Genomic DNA, 22,364 nt, shown 5'->3' on the forward strand with positions numbered 1-22,364 from the left:
GGGGGATTTGATAGCAGCCTTCAACTACCTGAAGGGCGATTCCAAAGAAGATGGAGCTAGGCTGTTCTCAGTGGTGGCAGATGACAGAACAAGAAATAATGGTTTCAAGTTGCAGTGGAGGAGATCTAGGTTGGATATTAGGAAACACTACTTCCCTAGGAGGGTGGTGAAGCAGTGGAATAAGTTACCTAGGGAGATGGTGGAATCTCCATCCTTAGAGGTTTTTAAGGCCCAGCTTGACAAAGCCTTAGCTGTGATGATTTAGTTAGTGTTGGTCCTGCTTTGAGCAGGAGATTGGACTAGATGACCTCCTGAGGTCTCTTCCAACCCTAATATTCTATGACATTAAGTGAGGAGTTACTGTACTATATCATTAGATTTAAGAAAAGTACATACAAAGTCATAAAATTAACAAGTGCAGAAACTCAAATACATAGAACATAATTTTCAGCATAACAAGAGACAATGTTTACACTGTTGTGTATTGCACTGCCTTGTCTCTTTATGCCAGCCATTATATTTTGTGCTGTGTATATTCAAATACCTTAAATCGGATGAGGTAAAATAAAAGTTATTCGACATGCTCCTACCTATCTGATCTCAAGTGGCTTCTCCACTATCTTCCTCACTCATGCGAAAGAGCTCAAATTACGCTGCAGATTCAAATGTCTTGGTTTCCAAGGCGTTTAAAGGCTCTACAGCAACTCCAGGAATCTAAAGGCAGGCTAGCGAAAAGAGCCTAACTTCAGCTGAACTGGGAATTTAAATTCAGGTACGATCAAAAAGTGAGTGAACTGAACAAACTAATAAGCTCAGGACTGAAATCAAGCACAATCCAGAGATAAGAGCACTCAAGTCTATATATCTGCAAAGTTGCAGATACAAGCAGCTACATTTGTTTCAAAAATCTGACCGAGAAAAAAATATATTTGGTGATAAAATATAAATACAGAAGAAGATAAATGACAGACATTTCTGGATTTTCATTTGCCAAGCCTTTATTTCAAAAGCAAGGCCTTGTCCTAACTGAACATCCACCAGTTTGGTACCAAGTGTTTTGTAGTCTGGCCCCTCATTCCAGGACATCATTTTTCTGGCTTGTACTACTAGCAACCTCTTCCAATCTTGCACAACTGTGCCTGAATGCAACACACACCCGCAACAGCTAGAGGGTATGGCTTCTGAAACCCAAACTAATCCTCAATTTGCTGAAAATTTGCCAATACAAATGATGCTACCAGCTGAAGAAGCAAGAGGATCTAGTGGAATTTCATTTCCTCAACTAAAATATATAAGTATTACATATAAAATTGCAGGGAGTATTTCTTCAGGAATGACAGACTTTTACTTGATATGCAACAAGGCCTTCCAAATCCACAGAAAAATCTGAAAACTACTGAATACAACACAATTTTGCCTGCTTATACACCTGAACACTGACTGGATTGTATTTATAATCTGTAAGGAATTAAATGTGTTCAAATTTTATTTAAAGTAAATTAGATCATCTCCTTTGAGAGGAACTGAAATGAACTCAGATAAAAGCAGCAAAGAGTCCTGTGGCATCTTATAAACTAACACCTATAAGGTGCCACAGGACTTTTTGCTGCTTTTACAGATCCAGACTAACCCGGTTACCCCTCTAATACTAAACTCAGATAAGATACTTTGTGAGAACCACTTGAGTTTACCATTATTGTCCCTTTGGCAAACTCAAAACCAAAAAGTACAGAAATAAGGAATAAAGTCATATATACCCTCAAGTCCTTTAGCAAGTCAGTTCTACTAAGTCACCAAGTCAAACACAGACAACCTTAACTCCGCCTTGTGCAGAATGCCAGAACAGCTAGGGTCCGCTCTATAATAAAGATATGCTTAAGAACTCAGAATGAGTCATTCCTAGAAATTGTGGCCTGCTTTCTGTCTTAAGCTCCAAAAATCTCACAAGCTCCTGTGTATGTAACTTCCAGTGACTGACTGAAAATGAGCAACCGGTGTTCTCAGCTGTATTGGTCTCACAAATCTTCTATTCTCTCTTCTCTCCTTAAAGAGCCGTAAGAAGTGAAGTCCAGACAGAAGTACAAATAACTAGTTCACTTAAGACCTCTCTTTTTGCATATATAAGTTTGATATCAATTACTGATCGACATGCAAAACACCCACTGAGAAAGTTTGCTCTGATGAATTCTATCTTCCCCACTATCTCCCTCAATACACACACACATATACACACCCTCCACTGTTAGGGAGTTTAAAGACAAGCTCATGGGCGTGTCCACTCATTATGAGTTTTCATCCATTACGTGCAGTGTTCCTATTTAGCCCTCCATAACAGAGCTCTTGGCCCTAGATAATTCAAGTAGCATGAAAAGGTTTTGAATCAACAAGCCATGAGTCAGATAAAAAGGCTTTTTATCTGAAGCAGTTAGCTACAAATTCAACATTCCAGTCTCAGACTCAGTAATTTCTAGAGCCCAATGAAATTCTTTTTATTTTAAATTTTGGGGGAATTTTGTTGTATCCATCTCTCTCCAGGGGTCAGGTCCTGCCCCCAGAGGATGAGAGGCCCTGGAGAGCAAGCCCACCCCGCACTCATCCTGCAGCAGCAGCTCCTGTCCTGCAGGACTGGTCCCAACCCCCTGCACAGCATTGCAACTTGGCCTGCAGGGTTGCAGTGCTAGCCACTCACTCACATCTGGCTCAGATCATCATGAGAGGGCCAAACCTGAACAGCACTGCAAGCTTGCACACCAAATCACAAATGCCCAGAGCCAGGCCCAGCCCCATGGTACAGGAGTCACATACATCGTTTTAATAGCAGTACTTCACTTCATTTTGTGTTGTTTTGCATTTGTGAAAAACACAAACCGTTAGAACTAAACAGCTGGAAATTACTATGAAAACTCCTCACAAGCAGAAAGAGGGAGTAGGCAAGAGTCACATGCTATTAGCATCTGATCCTAGAGCAGTTGCTCACAGGCCTGATCTTCCCCTGTTCTCAGGACTCTTTACAAAAGCAGCCACTCGGCTTGTTATTCCCTGACCCCTGTCTTCTTTAGCAGGCTGGTGCTAATGTCATTCCTTATTCATAGCCCTTCACCACCCTGAGAAGCTAGAGAATTTCAAATCCTTCTTCACGATCAGCAGTATGTGGCTGTTATCCTCTCCAGACATCTGACAAATTAACTTTTAAAGGGAAGAAGGAAAGGGGGGCTTTGTATTCAACTAATACAGCAGTTCAATAGGATGTCTGCTGTGCTGTGACACTACTCAAACAGTCTACTCTACTTTTATTTATTATTTTTATTACCGTACTGCCTAGAAGCCCCACTCACAGACCAGGATTCCATTGTGCTAGGTGCTGTACAAACACTGAACAAAAAGACAGTGCCCACCCCAAGGAGCTTACAATCTAAGTGTAAGACAAGAGATAAGAGATGGATACAGGCAGATAGTGAGAAAATATTAATAAGCAAGATAGGCAGTGGTCTCAACACACTAGCAGCCTAAAAATTGTCAAGTTTTTGGTAGGCATCACAGCAGAGAAAAGTTTTGAGGAGGATAATGAGTTAGGTCCCCTCTACACTGCCAAGTTTCTGCGCAGTAAAGCAACTTCCTGCATTGTAACTCCCGAGATGTACACACTGCCAAGCCACTTAGTATGCAGAAACTGCGCAATTGTAGCGCTCAAATAAACCGACAAGAGGCATAGAGCTTTCTGCGCCGGGTCTACAGCGCTGCATGCCAGTGTAGACACAATGGCAATTACAGCACTGCAGTTGGATTCTGGGAGGTGTCCCACAATGCCTGTTCTCACCTCTCTGGTCATCAGTTTGCATTTTACTGCCCTGTCCTCAGGTGACCAACCATCATCCCCACCCCATACAATCATTAGCAAATTTGAAAGTCCCTTTCCTGTTTGCTCAGTGATGCGTGCAGTGGTCTCAGCGCATCTTTGCAGGTGGCATGCCTGCTCCACACACCAGCCGATTCCCTACTTGGATCAATGCAGAGCTGCTGGACCTCATCCACATTTGGGAAGAGGCGGCTGTGCAGTCCCAGCTGCGCTCCAGCCATAGGAATTATGATATCTATGGACAGATTTCACGATGCATGATAGACAGTGGCCATGACTGGGACACACTGCAGTGTTTGATAAAAGTGAAGGAGATGCGGAACGACTACCACAAGGGGAAGAAGGCCAGTCAAGAGTGGAGCAAGCCAGGAGGAGGAAATCTTGGACAAACAGGAGGCGGCAGCCCCTGGTAAGTGGATCTGATTTTGGGAATTGCTGAAGAGATTTGTTGTGGGCAGGAGGGTTGCAGAAATCAGGTTGATCTCCCACTGCATTCCTATTCTGAGCAGCAGAACAGCCTGTTGACAGATTCATTCACTTCACAGGAATCTCTCTCAGAAATCTCCAGGAATCTCCAGGCAATCTGCTGCGGCAGGTTCCTCGGCAGAGCTGCTTTATTTCTTACCCCATTAACTGTAACTTTCACACACCACTGTGCCGTCACGGGCGGTGGCAGGAGAGAAGAGAGACCATTGCTGCACACAGGCGAGCCACACAGGGCCCAGGATGGAAGCCACAGGCTTGGAGAAGACCCTCCTTTGAGTCCTTGCTCACCTCCAGCAGCGAGATATCTTCCATAATGATCACATCTTGTGGAAAGCGCAGGGACGGGAATGATTATCAAGCCCCCCTTACTGTGCTCGCTCTCCCCAAGAGCCAGGTGTCCAGTGTACAGCAGGGTCCAGGAAGATTGATTCATCCTGCCCTTGCAGTTACTCACTATTTTGGGGCTCATGTGTGCTTGTCTGCGGTCAGCCAGTTAGTGACAGGTGTGAGAGTACTGGCTGAGTTTTAAAGCACTGAATCACTGTTGTCTGTGTTGCAAACAATACTGCTTCTGTAAAATGTTGCATTTAAATTTCACAGAGATGACCTTGGGAGGCCAGCCTCCCTTATTGGCAGTAGAACGGCTGTGCAGAATTAGAAAGCAGCTACGAAGAACTAAGGTGGACTTTCTCCATGAGGTTATGATGCACTTCACCGCTGAGAAATGGGAATTGAAGGAGTGGTGGGACAGCGAGAAGAGGGAGCAAAAGGAGAACGCGTCACACCAGAAAGAAGCCAGGGAGCAGCACTTAAACGTTATGGAGCACCAAGTGGACACACTCCAGGAAATACTAGCTCTTCAAACTGAGCAGCTCCGCGCCCACTCTTCCCTGCAGCCACTATCATAAAATTCCTTCCCATGCACCCCCTCACACACACACATCACCAAACACACTTATCAAACTCCTGGCTCCACTCTCTACCCCAGCATTCCACTCCTCCCTCTTCACAGTCCAGCAGTGTGAACTCCCACTACCCACTGCACTCAACACCCATCCTTCTACAGTTTGGCCCTGCTGAAGTACAGCACCCGCTGCATTGTACTCCAAAGGAGAAGGCTGGATATGATCCCTGGACATACACAACTCTGTAGCCATTCTGGGACCCCTTCTCCTCTTGATACCTTCCCTTCCACCATCTCTGCTGATGAATTTTTTCGTTTTACTCTCTCCTCCAGTTATTGTCTTTTATTAAAGAATTGTGTTTGTTTGAAAGCAACCTTTATTCTATTAAGTGAAAGCAAAAAGAGCACTGCAAAGCAACACACAATTATATTAAGGTCCTTTCTTGCATCATGTGCACCAATCACCTCCTAGCATTACAAGCACTGCAATCCTGAGCATAGCAACAAATATTACTGCCTTTCAGCTTCAAATTGCTGCCTCAACGCATCCTTGATCCTTATGGCACTGCGCTGTGCCCCGCTAATAGCCCTGGTCTGTGGCCATTCAAACAATCTCCAGGCACTAATCCTCTGTGGTTCAGCCCTGAGTGAAGCTTTCATAGAATCATAGAATATCAGGGTTGGAAGGGACCTCAGGAGGTCATCTAGTCCAACCTCCTGCTTAAATCAAAGCAGGACCAATCTCCAGACAGATTTTTGCCCCAAATCCCTAAGTGGCCCCCTCAAGGACTGAACTCACAACCCTGGGTTTAGCAGGCCAATGCTCAAACCACTGAGCTATCCCTCCCCCCAAAATATTATCTTCTCTTCACAAATATTATGGAGCGTACAGCACGCAGCTATAAGCATAGCAATATTGTCATTGGCCATGTCCAGTTTCCCATATAGGTATTGCCAGCAGGCTTTTAAACAGCCAAATGCACACTCAACAGTTATTCTGCACTTGCTGAGCCTGTTGAACTGTTTCTTGCTGCTGTCAAGTTGCCCCGTGTACAGCTTCATAAGCCACAGCATTAAGGGGTAGGCAGGGTCTCCAAGGATGACAATGGGCATTTCAACTTCCCCTACAGCGATGTTCTGGTTCTGTTCCCTGCTTGCAGCTTCCTAAACAGGACAGCATTCTGAAAGATGCGTGTGTCGTGCATCTTTCCAGATCACTCTGCGTTAATGTCCATGAAACATCCACAGTGATCCACAAGTGCCTGGAGAACCATTGAGAAATACCCCTTGCGATTAATATACTCAGTAGCTAGGTGGTCTGGTGCCAGAATTGGAATACATGTGCCATCTATCAACCCGCCACAGTTAGGGAAGCCCATTTGTGCAAAGCCATCCACGACGTCATGCAGGTTGTCCAGAGTCATGGTCTTTTGCAGCAGGATGTGATTAATGGCCCTGCACACTTCCCTCAACACGAGTCCAACGGTCGACTTTTCCACTCTGAACTGGTTAGCAACCGATTGGTAGCAGTCTGGAGTAGCCAACTTCCACAGTGCAATCACCACGCACTTCTCCAATGACAGAGGAGCTCATATTCTAGTGTCCTTGTGCTGCAGGGCTGGGGCGCATTCATCACACTGTCCTATTAATGTGGCTTTCCTCATGCGAAAATTCTGCAGCCACTGTTGGTCATCCCAGATGTGCATCACAATGTGACCCTATGACGAGTGCTTGTTTCCTGAGCCCAAAAGCAGAGTTCCACTGTGGTCAGCATCTCTGTGAAAGCCACAAGCGATCTCATACCATAGCTACTATATGTGGCGAGATCAACGTCACACTCCTCTTGACTTTTTAGAGTAAGGAGTAACTCCACTGCCACTTGTGACGTGTTAGGCTGAACAAGCAGCATACTGGTCAGCAGTTCGGGATCCATTCCTTCAGCCTGAAAGAGGCAGGGAAAACCACTGAAAGATGGTGCCAAATGCGTACGGAAGCACAGGGTTTGCTGGGATGCTAGACACAGCTCAGATGTGAGGACCTCCAGAATAGGACACCAACTCCTTTCTTCTCTGGGGTGAGAAAATAAGTCTAAGTAGGCACTGTAGATGGTGACCTACAACTCTGGAGCAGTGCTCCTTCCTACCCATCAGAAGTTCTTGAAGCCTGAATGGAGGCAGATAACGGAGACCTCTTGATCAACACAGCCCAGGAGCTTAGCATGGAATGTCACCTATCCAGGACGCTCACAGAAAGGGACTGACCACAAGACTGAGGTCTAGCTGTGTCCTCCCTTTCTATGTCCAAGGAGACTTGCATAGTCACTCCAGAAGAAACATTTTAGGCCAGCTTCTCTAGCTTTTTCAGTCTGCTGAGAAAAGGATCGACATATGGTACATTGCTCAGGAATATGTTCCTCTCCTAAACAAAATAGGCACCAAGAGTACCTGTCATTAAGTGCCACTGAAACCTCAAGTGGAAAGATTCTAGCCTTAAACCTAGAACCTGACTAAAGTTTTAAAAAATTGTGGAATTTGCCAATGAACAAGGCGACAAAACTACCCACCTACCCCACACCTAACCCTTACCAACCACCTAGCTCAAGGTGCAGCACAGGAGTTGGCATCACCATGTTGCACGACAGACACTTGACAAAATAACTACACTTAGTGACGGACGGACAGACGGGGGGTGTTTATGTCATTCAATTTTTTGAAAAATTACCACAGACATGTTGCTGACCCCTGGTGCAGCAAAGCAGGCAGACACTGCAAGGGTTCTGTCTTGTTGCCACAGGCAGTATGAAAAAAGTGAGGGATGATTTGGTCCACTCTGCTCTCTATGCCTGGGGTGGGAAGGCAAGAACATCCAGGGCTGCACCAATGCCCTTACAAACACTGTTGGCCAAAAGAAGCAGATCTTGCACACGAGGCACACGTACACCAAGAGTAAAAATATCTGGACAATCACGCAAAGAAAAACTACCAATTTCTAAGTGAGGTCACTCTTCTTGCTTTTTTTTTCTCCAGTAAAACCGGCTGAAGTCTGCACAGCAATTTAAAGCTTTGTACCTTTGCTCTAAAAAAGAGTCAGGATTTTACTAATTCAGAATAACCTGAAAGTTGAGTGTCTCTTAACTGAAATAGAAAGGCGTTTTCTAACCCTATTATCTGTGAAATATTTTCAGTTTACTTTTTGGGTGGGGGAGGGGTGGAAGAGTGGAGGAGAAAAGGAAAAAGTAAAGAGAAGAAACAGATTATATTCAGTTGTTTCTACAGCAACCCCACAATTTTTAATTTTTAAAGGCTGCCTCAACTATTCAGCAACCATAATACTGACCCAGCATCAAAGACCTAGATGCCAAGGCTAATCTTTCTGGGAACACTGTCAGCTCACTGTGGAAAGGACACTCAGAATTGCCAAGCTGTGTGGTTAGACGTCACAAATTCATCTGAGGAAGGTGCAAAAAGTTGGACTTAAGAAAACAGATATCAGGCTTTCCCCACCTCCAAATCAAGAGAGCACTGTGTCTTTAATCAGGAAATGAAAAATAATTATGCAAGATCTCCAAGAGAGACATGGAAGAATAAAACAAAGTAGTCACATCTGGATACCTGAAGCTCCAGCAATGCAAAAAACATTAACATTCGTAATTACTGTATATTCCTGTGTATTAACCAACTCTCATAAGTGTGCCATCTTTGTGATATTTGTTCAGTGAAACATAAGTTATTTTAAATACATAATTCTGATACTAACATTTATGCTCCTTATAAGATCCACACTTGGAGGTCTTAGATGAGCAAATGAGGTCTATTTACAAGTAAGCTGTTTGGGGACCTGCTCTATGATCTGAAGGAGGACCAGAGGATTCTCTTCCCTTGCTTTGAGTCTTATTTGAACGCCCATTCCAGAAGTTCCCTTGAAATTTTGTCATTTTATACACCAGTATATACAGTAAATTCTACATTACCTGAAACTAAACTTATCTGAAATCAGACTGAACCTCTTTCTTACCTCAACATCAAGTACTTCCACAGTGTTGTCCAACAGTTTTATTTTGATCGGTAGATCCCCCTCATGCATTTTGGCAGGTGTCATTGCCATAGAAAGGTTCTGCTCTGGCTCCAGCGTACTCACTCCAGTGTTCTTCTGGACTCCCAAACGAGACCCAGGAGTCTGCAGTATTCTGTACGTTCCTTCTATCTCCCCCATTATTCAGCAACAATATACAAATACCTAAAGGGGAATGCAGAGAATAATGGCTAAGAAAAAATAGGTATTTTTCATTAAACAACATTTCAAAATGAAGATTCTACAAATGGAAAGCATAATTCTACATTAAAAAAAATTATACATGGAGTCCTCTTGTACTTATTTGTTCAACTATCAAAATAATCAAATTATTTAAAAAAATAAAATTGATCAAAATGAGTTTGAAAAAGCCAACTACTGAGGAAGCAAAAAATAAAAACAAAAACAAAAACAAAAAAAGCAGTAACGAACCAAACACTCAACCAGAAATATGGACAGGAAACAGGAAAGTATGGGCAGAGAACATGGGAGCAAGTAGTGAGAAGAAACTTGAACAGCGAATGACTAGCACCGAGTCTAAATTATTCCAACCAGTGCTGGGTGGCAAGGAAGCCTCAAGATGCAGGCTTCTGCAACAGACAAACAGTTCCAGATTATTAGGGAGTCAGCATGCCAAGCAGATTAAGTATGCAAAAATATCAGTTACTGTTGAAAATGTTGCCATTCAATTAGCACACCCAATATGAAGTGCTCATCACTAATATTTTGCTTGAAAATACAGCAAGAAGAAAAACTACACTTCTAGTGATGACATGAATCAAAAGGAAAAAAAAAAAACTTTGTTTGTTGTTTGCACTCTGTTTGATCCTGATGATCTGGGCCACTTTGTGCCCACTGCAGTTTGGGGAAAGGAACATGGAAAAGGTGACTTAGCATCACTTTTGGAGATCCTGTGGATTGACAGTCCTGTCACAAAGAAGTAACTTGGACAGTAGTTCTGTGTCTGCTCTAAACTGCACCATCTACAATAGGCCCAAGGGACAGTTTTAGCAACTAGGAATTGTTTAAGCACAAAGGACTAGCCATGCTCCCTTTTCCTCAGTCACATCCCCTGCACTAGAGGTTCCAATGGGTGGCGGATAGCAGATAGCCAGATACACCAGCTCTACATCACAGCAGGACTCCTCAGCAGGCCACTTGTGCCAACTTTAAGTTTGCTTTACACCACCAGAGCAGCACAAAGAAAAACTTAGTGGGGCCAAGGATCCAGCCTGTGCCTTTAAATGGCAGCATCATAAATTGGTACTGCAGGATTCCCCAGAACATGCCATTTTACAAGGCACTGTGAAGAATGCTACACTGTCTCTTGCAGTGCTGGTTTCCTCAATTTCACATAGAACCTGCACAACCCTCAACTACACAGAAACCATACTTTTAGCTCTCTCCATTCAGCTACCACATAAGAACATAAATTGAATGTTGGGCTTAATTTCTAATGTATTTGTTCTCTAACAAACATACTTTTTCTTTAAAAAAACCATATCCATTTATTTCTAATGCACTCTTCACTACAGACAGTTTGAAAAAAAATCTACTTGTCTACATAATCTGGGCAAGTGGGAAGCTTGCACAGTAGAGTTAAGAGACATACATTCATACCCCCCAAAAAACTTTTCATTAAAAAAACAAGTGGCCAGACCTTATGCAAAGACAGCCTTCAATGCAAATTAGTCAACTGTTGTCTAACTGAGCCTGTAGGCAGGCAGCTCCTGTACCTCTCCTGCTCAAAGGTGTGACAAGCAACAAGATTTAGGAGGGACAGTAGCAAAAAACACAAAAAACAAACAAAAAAAACCACACCCACCCACACCACAGCTGAAATTATTTGCCTGCTACTGTTACCTAAAATTACTATCACTAAGATTAGAGAAAAATATGCTTCCCCACAGTTTAGTGTGTGTGTGTATATAATTATATATGCACACACATCATTTTGTATTTATTTTCACACTATGCACTATTTCCCCTGCTTGTATGTTTATTTCCACATAACAAGAAGAAAGAAAAATCTTTAAAATAACAAAGTGTGGTTTTAAAAACCACAAAAATTGGCAGGAGGATTCAGGATGAAGTGCAATATCTGAAACTTAACTTTTTTTAAGTGACTGGATTTCAAAATGACATGTCCCTTTAAATTTAAATTAAATTAATGCTCTGATGTTTTCACTACTTCCATGCAGAACCTTGCAGGCAACTGTGAAACTGTCAAGAATCAAGTCAGTTTCATGCTACTACTTGGGAAAGCAATTATTACAAAAAGCAAAATATTACAGCATCCCTACTATATTAGACACTATACAAACCTAGTATTAGACATGGTCCCTACCCTGAAGAGAAAGTTATTAGCAGCAGTAGCAAGCACTTAAGTTATTCTCAGAGGAAAAAGACGCAAACAAGGGAGATTGAGGAAGAAGAAGAGTAGTGGAGACATCTCATCTTGCAGTAAAGAGGCTCTGGAGAAGGGGCGTAACAGTGGAGACTCCTCCAACAACCTCTAATCTAGCAGGACCCAGAAGGGTCTGAAACAACTAGTGACAGAAAAAACTTAATTTTTGCCAGCAGTTAGAAATTCAAATTTACAATATAGCTACGAGCTAAAAGTGCACACGCACATGTGCATAAGTCTAGCCCCAGGCAGGATGTGGGGATCAGCACTGTGATAAAAATCCACTTCCCAGCAGCTGGTAGCAGGGGAGCTGGACTTCTCACATGGGTGCTGCTTCTGAACACTGATGGGGAAGTAGTCTCTTTTCTTCTACCCCCAAATTTATCATTTATCCAGATTTGGATGTAAAGCTCTCTAGCTAACATGTACTTGGTACATTTTTCAATATCTAATGATAGTATCTAGGCACAAAATACAAATGTAATACATCTGTCATTACCCATGACTCCTCATTTCAGGTGCTCTGCAACACATTGGTCTCAGGTTCCTCCTGATGCATGGTGATACATTTCCACAGTCAAGCACTGAATATAAACCCTGGATTTCAGAAAAGCAGACTTTGACTCCCTCGGGGAACTGATGGGCAAGATCCCCTGGGAGAACAAGATGAGGGGGAAAAGTATCCAGGAGAGCTGGCTGTATTTTAAAGAATCCTTATTGAGATTGCAGGAACAAACCATCCCGATACATAGAAAGAATAGTAAATATGGCAGGCGACCAGCTTGGCTTAATAGTGAAATCCTTGCTCATCTTAAACACAAAAAAGCAGCTTACAAGAAGTGGAAGACTGGACAAATGACTAGGGAGGAGTATAAAAATATTGCTCAGGAATGCAGGAGTGAAATCAGGAAGGCCAAATCACACTTGGAGTTACAGCTAGCAAGGGATGTTAGGAGTAACAAGAATGGTTTCTACAAGTACGTTAGCAACAAGGTGGTGGTCAAGGAAAGTGTGGGCCCCTTACTGAATGGGGGAGGCAACCTAGTGACAGAGGATATGGAAAAAACTAATGTACTCAATGCTTTTTTTGCTTCTTCATAAACAAGGTCAGCTCCCAGACTGTTGCACTGGGCAGCATAGTATGGGGAGGAGGTGACCAGCCCTCTGTGAAGAAAGGAGTGGTTCAGGACTATTTAGAAAAGCTGGACGAGCACAAGCCCACCGGGCCGGGTGCACTGCAACCGAGGGTGCTAAAGGAGTTGGCGGATGTGATTGCAGAGCTATTGGCCATTATCTCTGAAAACTCATGGCGATCGGGTAGGTCCTGGATGACTGGAAAAAGGCTAATGTAGTGCCCATCTTTAAAAAAAGGGAAGGAGGAGGATCGGAGAACAACAGGCCAGTCAGCATCACCTCAGTCCCTACAAAATCATGGAGCAGGTCCTCAAGGCATCAATTCTGAAGGACTTAGAGGAGAGGAAAGTGATCAGGAACAGTCAGTATGGATTCACCAAGGGCAAGTCATGCTTGACAAACCTAATCGCCTTCTACAACGAGATAACTGGCTCCATGGATGAGGGGAAAGCAGTGGACGTGTTATTCCTTGACTTTAGTAAAGCTTTTGATACAGTCTCCAACAGTATTCTTGCTGGCAAGTTAAAGTATGGGTTGGATGAATGGACTATAAGGTGGATAGAAAGCTGGCTAGATCATCGGGCTCAACGGCTCCATATCTAGTTGGCAGCCAGTATCAAGTGGAGTGCCGCAAGGGTCAGTTTTGCTCAGTATCTTCATTAATGATCTGGAGGATGGCATGGATTGCACCCTCACCAAATTTGCGGATGACACTAAACTGGGAGGATAGATATGCTGGAGGGTAGGGATAGGATACAGAGGGACCTAGACAAATTAGAGGATTGGCCCAAAAGCAATCTGATGAGGTTCAACAAGGACAAGTGCAGAGTCCGCACTTAGGATGGAAGAATCTCATGCATTGCTACACACTAGGGACCGAGTGGCTAAGCAGCAGTCATGCAGAAAAGGAACTAGGGGTTACAGTGGACAAGATGCTGGATAGGAGTCAACAGCCTGTTGACTGTTGCCAAGAAGGCTAACAGCATTTTGGCCTGCATAAGTAGGGGCATTGCCAGCAGATCAAGGGAGATGATTATTCCCCTCTATTCAGCATTGGTGAGGACTCATCTGGAGCATTGTGTCCAGTTTTGGGCACCGCACTACAAGAAGGATGTGGAAAAATTGGAAAGAGTCCAGCGGAGGGCAACAAAAATGATTAGGGAGCTGGAGAACATGACTTATAATGAGAGGCTGAGGGAACTGGGATTATATAGCCTACAGAAGAGAAGGGGCAAGGGATTTGATAGCTGCTTTCAATTACCTGAAAAGGGGATGGATCTAGACTGTTTTCAGTGGTACTAGATGGCAAAACAAGGAGTAATGGTCTCAGGTTACAGTAGGGGAGGTTTATGTTGGATATTACAGGAAACTTTTTCACTAGAAGGGTTGTGAAACACTGGAATGGGTTACCTAGGGAGGTGGTGGAATGTTCTTCCTTAGAGGTTTTTAAGGTCAGGCTTGACAAAGCTCTGGCTGGGATGATTTAGCTGGGGGACTGGTCCTGCTTTGAGCAGGGGGGTTGGACTAGATGACCTCCTGAGGTCCCTTCCAACCCTGATATTCTATGATTCTATGACCTTCCAAATGCCCAGCCCAGGCTTTAAAGAACTCATCGCTAGGTAAGCTCTCAGTCAGTTATAGGGCCCCTTCTTAGCACAAAAGTCTTTGGAGTCACTGATGGAGATATGGTAAGCAAGACACCTAGGCTTTAGTCCATAAAGGACTTTATACATTAGCACTAAGACCCTGAATTGGAGTCACAATCTAACATAGCTGTCCGTGAGGCATGCAAAGTGCCAGTATGACATAATCTGAGTTTCCCTAAAAAGTACCCCCTAGTCTAGAAATGGGCCACAGCTTGTCTTGGCCCCTATTCAGGCAGCATCCCCGACAAGTGATTATCAGGTAATTCACACTTAACTTTGGCCCTCATAACAATTTCAGTAAGACCTAAAGATTGCGAGCCATTTTAAGGATCAGAGGGCAGGTACCTCGATAGACGGGTGAAGTTACTACACTGAAGTTGCTACCTCAAAGAGTCTCCCTCTCCCTCCCTAACCCATTCCACTCAAAGTTTACTCGGATAAACCATATGCTTACTTGTATCAGGTAATGACAACCCATTGCCTCTGATGAGAAATATGTACAGCAGTTATCATCCGCTAATCGGTAACACTGGAGGTGGTAATATCTCAGAGCCACTCCCAATGAAGACACTGAGAAGAATGGTGATGAATAAGAGCACATGTGGCTGGCTCAAGGGAATGAGTCCTGTTTTAGGGCTTTATTCCTGCAAGCCCCACTCCCCGCCATCTGCATTATTTCTGCCAACAAAATTCATTTTAATACAGCCAACTGCAACGTAATGCACATTAGAACAAAGAACATGGGCTACGCCTGCAAAATAGGAGTGTCTTGGAAAGCAGTGAGTCAGAAAAGGACTTAGGAATCATGGATAACAACTTCAACATGAGTTCTCAGTGCAATGCTATGGCAAAAAGACTAATGCAATAACCAGATATATATCAAGGGGAATATCAAGTAGAACTAGGGAAGTGAGCTTGCTTATGTACAAATCATTTGTAAGACTGCTACTAGAATCCTGCATCCAATTCTATGCCCACACTACAAGAAACATGTAGAAATACTGGAGAGAGTTCAAAGGGCCACAAAAATGATTATAGGCCTGAAAAACAAACCTTATAATATGATGCTTAAGGAGCTCAATCTATTCAGCTTATTGGAGAGAGAGTTGGGATGTGACTTGATCACTGTGTATAGGTAATCACATGTGGAAAAAATATCTGATAGTGAGGGGCTTTTCAATCTCCTAGACGAAGGCATAACAAGAGTCACTGGCTGGAAGCTGAAGTTATACACACTCAACCTTGACATAAAACAGTTTCCTAGCAGTGAGTGGGATTAAGTTTTGGAACACACACCTCAGAAAGGGAGGTACTGGACCTACCATTGCTTGGAGCCTTTAAAACAAGATTAAATATCTTTCAAGAAGATGTCCTTTAATCCAGCTTCTGGGAAAAATTCTATTGCCGCTCGGTGCAAGGTCAGGCTGGAGGACTGTGGTGGTACCTTCTGGCCTTGGAGTCTATGAATCCCCCTGTTCAGTTCCTCCTTTCAGGAGCCACAGAGAGAACAGGTAGCTCTGCATCACTCAGCATGCATCTAACACTTGCAGTTCCACTTTAAGACAGTGATTATAACCAAATTGCATACCTTGGGTACGTCTACACTACCCGCCGGATCGGCAGGTAGTGATCGATCTATCAGGGATCAATTTATCATATGTAGTGTAGACATGATAAATCAATCCCCGATCGGTGTCCCGTTGACTGCTGAACTCGAGCTCAGCGAGAGGAGAAAGCAAAGTCGATGGGGGAGCAGTGACCATCGATCCCACGCTGTGAGGACGTGAAGTAAATGATTCTAAGTAGATCTAAGATACGTCGACTTCAGTGACGCTATTCTTGCAGCTGAAGTTGCATATCTTAGATCGATCCCCCCTGAGCGTAGACCAGGCCTTCCAGGTTTCAGTCAGTTGCCTCCAGGGGTCAAGAAGGAATCAAGAAGGAATTTTTTCTCTGATGCACAATTGGCCAGACATATTCTGGGATTTATTTATTTATTTATTTTTTCACCTTCCACTGAGGCATCAGGCATTGACCACTGCTGAACATGGGACACCGGAGAGGGCGGACCATGTTCTGAGGTGGTATAAAGAATATTCTCTTAAATGCTTATCTGGTGTCTCTCTCTCACATGCTCAGGGTTCAACTGATTTACAGATTTAAGGTTATGAAGGAGTTTTCCCTCAGGTCAGATTGGCAGGGACCTTGAGAAGTTTGTCACTTTCCTCCCCAGCATGGATCACCAGCTAGGATCATCAGGTCACATCCCATGTAATCTATTTCCTGACACTGCAGGGGCCTCCGGCACTGACAGCATCTCAGTTTCTCTTGTTTTCTGCCTATGGCACACAACAATTCAGTCTTCTGAAGAATGAAATTTGGACTCAACACACGAGTAACCAGGTGCCATTGAATGACCTGTGATATACAGGAGGTCAGACTAGATCATTTAATGCTCCCTTCTAGCCTTAAACTGCATGTGATCGATTAAACCTTTCCCTGTGGTCGCCATGAAGTTGTCTATGTTCCCCTCTATTTTACCTTTTTTCTCCCTTTCCCTCATCTGTCCTCTCTACTGCCACCAACATTTAAAGCGGGGATTCCAGTACAAAAATTAAATAAGTGATCAGTTATTAGGAAAGACATCAATATTTAACTTTAAAAAACTATCAGTTAAGTGTTAAACTCATAATAAGTTACAAATTTGATATATAGAAACACATTTTGCAGTAAGTTGGTCAGCAGTCTCAGTAAACTCTGAAATACCATTTTTAATTAGATGTTTAGATAATGTTGTAAAGCATCCAGATACCATACTGATGAGCACAGTATAAGTACAAAATTTGGAAAACAAAATTTAAAATTTTACCTGGAAACAGATTTCCAGCTATATATAGTGAGAAGTACTTCTGATTTATTTTTTTTTTAATTGCTGGATTCAAAATAAAATGTTCCTTTCTTTAAAAAAAGCAAGAATTTAAAATCTGAAGCAGTTTTTAAAATAAGAAAAAAACTTGCAATCTGCCTTTTTCTAGCTAAGAAACTTAAAGCTATTATAAAAACATCACAACTGCAAAATAGTTTAAATGTACAAGCAAAAAAAACCAACCCTCTTTGCAGTGTATTAAAGGAACCGGTGGTGAATTTTCAAGCATAATTCCTAAAAAAACATGTTACAAAGTGCCTTGCATCTCCCAGCTGGTTCGTCTGGAACACACAGAACATTTCCCACAAAGTCAGTATGAAAACATCACTATGATTTTGATACACATGGGCAGGAACTTTTTGAAGAATGTTCCATATTGCAATTTATTTTAAAAAAGATTGTTTGGCAAGAAAATAAGCTACTATAAATGACAACTTGATTCTCTGGCACATTCACATCTTGCTCTTTTAAACAGACTATCAATATTTCTTCATTTTCTGTTTTACAGTGTAGAATGTCATAACTGAGCACTAACAATTGTGACCTCTCTCTCCGTAGGAGCCTCCAGAAGTTCAGCGGTAGGCAAATCAATTACATTTATATACTGCCCCTCATGCACAAGCACTGCATAACACGTTGCAAACTTCTTTCTAAACAGACTATGGGTATGTCTACATCTACAATTTTGTAGCGCTGGTTGTTACAGCTGTATTAGTACAGCTGTATAGGGCCAGCGCTGCAGAGTGGCCACACTTACAGCAACCAGCGCTGCAAGTGGTGTTAGATGTGGCCACACTGCAGCGCTGTTGGGCGGCTTCAAGGGGGGTTCGGGGAACGCGAGAGCAAACCGCGGGAAAGCAGGTCTCCTTCCCCGGTTTTGCTCCAGCGTTCCCCGAACCCCCGAGCAAGCAGGTCTCCTTCCCCGCGGTTTGCTCTTGCGTTCCCCGAACCCCCGTGCAAGCAGGTCTCCTTCCCAGCGGTTTGCTCTCGCGTTCCCCGAACCCCCGAGCAAGCAGATCTCCTTCCCCGCGGTTTGCTCTCGCGTTCCCCGAACCCCCCTGCAAACGGCGGGGAAGGAGACCTGCTTGCTCGGGGGTGTGGGGAAGGAGACCTACTTGCACGGGGGTTCGGGGAACGCGAGAGCAAACCGGGGAAGGAGACCTGCTTCCCCGCGGTTTGCTCTCGCGTTCCCCGAACCCCCCTGCAAACCGCTGGGAAGGAGACCCGCTTGGGGGGGGATTCGGAGAACACCGGAGCAAACCGCGGGGAAGGATACCTGCTTGATTACCAGAGAGGCTTCCTCAGGTATGCTGGGATACCTGCTTATTCCACGGAGGTCAAGAAAAGCGCTGGTAAGTGTCTACACTTGATCACCAGCGCTAGATCCTCTACACCCGAGACAAAAGGGAGTACGGCCAGCGCTGCAAACAGGGAGTTGCAGCACTGGTGATGCCCTGCAGATGTGTACACCTCCTAAGTTGCAGCGCTGTAACCCCCTCACCAGCACTGCAACTTTGTGATGTAGACAAGCCCTATGTATATTAAACTTAACAAGATACTGTACCAGAATTACAGTAATGAGTATATAGAGGTGCCAATGTAATGATTTATATTAAAAAAAGACTGAAGTTTTGTAAACAAGGGCTGCCACTACTTTTAACTGTGTGAGAGCTTAACCCTAAAAGCCAGTTAGAAGTGTTTAGAATAAGGATGTAAATATCCTTTAAAATGTTAACCATTTAAACTATTAAAATTATATTGTTTAATCAGTTAGATTAAAGGGGGATGGGCTGGGGCCATGACAGGGGTGGCCAGCCCCAGGGAGGGGGATTAATGGTTAGGACAGGTTAACAGTAAGACTAATCCTTACCAGTTAACCATTTAATATCTTACATCCCTAATTTAGACTGTAATAAAAGAAGCTTCTATAACAATGAAATGCACTCAACTTTTGTTGTGTGTGTGGTTGTTGTTTTTTGGCGGGGGGTGGGGGGGAAGATAAGTTTTAAAGTTTCAAAAACTAGTGAGAGAGCAAGTGAACATTTCCACAGGCCATATCCCCAAGGAGCTGGCACCAGATAGTGTTAGCTACCCACCCATGATCAGGGAAGATGAGCATACCCTAACTTTCAGCAGCCAGACAAGGAAACTGAGATGCTGCCACTATTACGGGTACGGAAAGCTTGTTTATGAACATGTCCCTGGCTCTCCCCACCCCCACCCAGCTTGTGGGCCGTAACTACAGGACAGATAAGAGCAGCACCTTTCTCCACGCACGGAAGGCAGTGGGCACCACCTGTCCCGGCACACCCTCGGCCTTCTGGCTCTGCCTGTCCCATGGGGGGAAGAAAGAGGTATCGCAAGGAAAGCACCTGCAGGGCCAGTTCCCGTGCGGCCCCCCGGGAGCGCCGGGCCGGGGCTGTCACGGTGGGCAGAGTCCCCAAGCGCTGCTCGCCCCGTAGGGACCAGACCTCAGGCTCCGGGACAGAGGCTAGAACCCCGCGCCCCCCCCCCACACGCACACCGGGGGGGGGGGGGGCAAAGACTCGCTCTCGGCCCCAACGGCCCTGAGCCCCACATCCCCCCTCGGCTGCGGGAGCAAGAGAAACCAGCTCACACCCCCCCCCGGAAGGGCCGAAGAGAGGGAGGAGTAGCCCGGCTGTTCGGCACAGACCCGCGTGGCCCCTGCTCAGGTCCAGAGCCCCAGCAACCACCAGGTCTCCGAGCTCAGTCGCGCCGGGCGAGTGGCGACTTCCCCGCCCCGCCCCAGCGCTCCCGAACGGCGACTGTCTGCACAGCCCCTCGCAACCTACCGCGCGCCTACCTCACACACCGCCGTTCCCAACCGTCCGCACCGGCTCGCGTGCTAGTTCGGGATCCCGGCCCTTGCTCTCGCGCACTCGCCCTTCAAGCGGCCATCACGAGCCCAGCGGACCCAACCGTAATTGGCCAGCACCGACTCCGAGATCTGGTGGGACGGGGCGGAGCCACCCCCGCGCTTCCCACAAGTTGGGAGGCCGGAACTTGCCAATTGGCCCTTCACAAGCCCACGTAGGCGGGGCCGAGCACCGCGGAGAGCCCGGGGCTCCTGACAAGAGCGTGTGGCCAGACCAGAGGCCGGGGGCAGCAGGAGGTGCAGCTTTTAGTTCTGGCCCTGGCTGCCACCCCCTTTCTGTGACGGGGGAATAGTTAGAGCCCAGCTGTGTGGGGACAGTTAGTGGGAAAGCTGAGCGAGCCGTGAGATTAATGCCAGGCTAGGTACCACACCCACGAGCCTGCCCATTTCACTCCTAGTTTGTGTGGTGCTAGCCCCAAACAAGCTACAGAAAAGGGACGGTGTGGCCACGGCTTTGCTACAGTGCCACGGAGCTGGGCCTTACATGCAGCAACAGCAGGCAAAGCAGTGATGTTTAAACCTCAGTGCCCTTTTAGAAGATGTAACCACTCTTCGCTACCTACCACAGTCGGCCTTTCTTCTGGTTGCCCTGGTTTCTTCTCCCTCTAGAAATAAACACAGAATTTGTTAAAGTTAAAAGAAAAGTTAAGTGTGTGAATCCCGGCTGTATGTTTGGCCTCTATAAACCTGCTCTTAACTGTCCAATCCCACTTCCTTAAGTGCAGTGATAGTTATACCACTCAAGCTCTCAAGATTTCACAGTACACTTTAAATATGCAACATGCATTGACATGTTTGTGTATTTGTCAAATATGCCTTAACCACCAAGCCTACAATCTGATCCACATGCACAGACCCTTCCATGCACACAGAGTAGGATTTAAGTTAATAGGGCATTATGTGGACACTGGAGTCTGGCCCTGTGAATAAGATGACAGGTTCAGGGCCTTACCGATCTCACATCCTAAGAACCACTCTAATGCCACTCAAAAGGATGGAGGTATGGCATACTCATTGATTCATAAGCAAGAAAGATATTCCTGATAATAAAAGAGTATCTAGAACACCTATTCTAGTATGGAGGACTATTTTTTCTCCTAGTTGGCTCCATTTAATGCATTTCCCTATCACTTACAAATATGCATAAGCAGTGTGTACTTTTCCAGGGTGAGGGCTTAAAGCTGCTTTAAAAATGTTTAGCCTTTCCTGACAATAATATAAGGCAGTTGGCTTGCTGGGAAGGGTGTAGCCTATTAGGGAAAAAAATATTTCAAATGCAATGGAGATGAAGAGGAAACCCACAGGAATTGAGGAATCCAAGAAACTGACAATCCTGTTTTCAAAGATATACTGTGGTTTGTGGTGTTATTATTCAAATATGCAATAGATCCTAGATTCAGCCAGTAAACAAAAATCCTGAAATACGGGTTTTGCTCTGAATAAAACATAACATTAAAAGTTGTGTGTGTTATTCAGCTTTTTCATGCACACTTATATGCTTGTTTCAAAAGGTGACTATTACAATTTGGGACCTTGGTGCTGCAATGGAGCCTTGCTGATTTCAAACTTCACCCACTTGATGCCCCGTGAGGGGTCAGGGCCTTATTCCTTCAGACAGTGGCCAGCAACAAAAACTTCACCCACTCTTCACCTAATAGCATTTTTCTATATGATAGGGTGATCTAATCAGGTCCTACCCTTAACCAGGAAGTAAAAGTAATAGGAATAAGAGAAACAAGTGGAGGTTAAAGACAAAGGAAATGCTGAGAATAATCTTGCATAGTCTCCCAGAGATCCGCCGTAGTTCCCAGTTATAGAAAGAGAAAACCCACACATGCAATGTAAGATTTGTTTAATGTAAACCATGTACCAAACAAAATAGACATCAAAGCTCCTTTGGCCTGGAGAATCATCAGTGATCTCCCCATCACTGGTCCAATAAAAGGAAAACCATGAATTGTATTTGACAGTTCCTAAGCAGAAATCCCTGCACCACTGCCATCTCCCAGAAAATCTAGCACAAAACAAGAGATACACA

The 22,364-nt window shown here is 44.5% G+C and overlaps 1 protein-coding gene across 11 annotated transcripts in view; it reads right to left on the bottom strand.

Moving 5' to 3' along the window:
• Positions 1-20,408, bottom strand: part of FARP2 (FERM, ARH/RhoGEF and pleckstrin domain protein 2) — a 204,445-nt gene extending 184,037 nt beyond the window's left edge. For 8 of the 11 annotated variants that reach the window (XR_004002053.1, XM_030575993.1, XM_030575992.1 and 5 more), the window contains exons 1-2: positions 20,255-20,408; positions 9,261-9,482 (exon numbers count right to left, since the gene is read on the bottom strand). Coding sequence is in view for 10 of the 11 variants with exons in the window: in XM_030575993.1 (XP_030431853.1) it covers positions 9,261-9,458 (198 nt within the window). In the remaining variant the exon portion in view is untranslated. Of the gene's footprint in view, positions 1-9,260; positions 9,483-12,223; positions 12,464-15,826; positions 15,991-20,254 lie in introns of those variants that run through there. The other 3 variants (XM_030575990.1, XM_030575989.1, XM_030575988.1) reach the window with 3 other exon arrangements.
• Positions 20,409-22,364: the final 1,956 nt, after the last annotated feature.

Source organism: Gopherus evgoodei, chromosome 9, assembly GCF_007399415.2.
Source record: "Gopherus evgoodei ecotype Sinaloan lineage chromosome 9, rGopEvg1_v1.p, whole genome shotgun sequence".
Lineage (NCBI taxonomy): Eukaryota > Metazoa > Chordata > Testudines > Testudinidae > Gopherus > Gopherus evgoodei.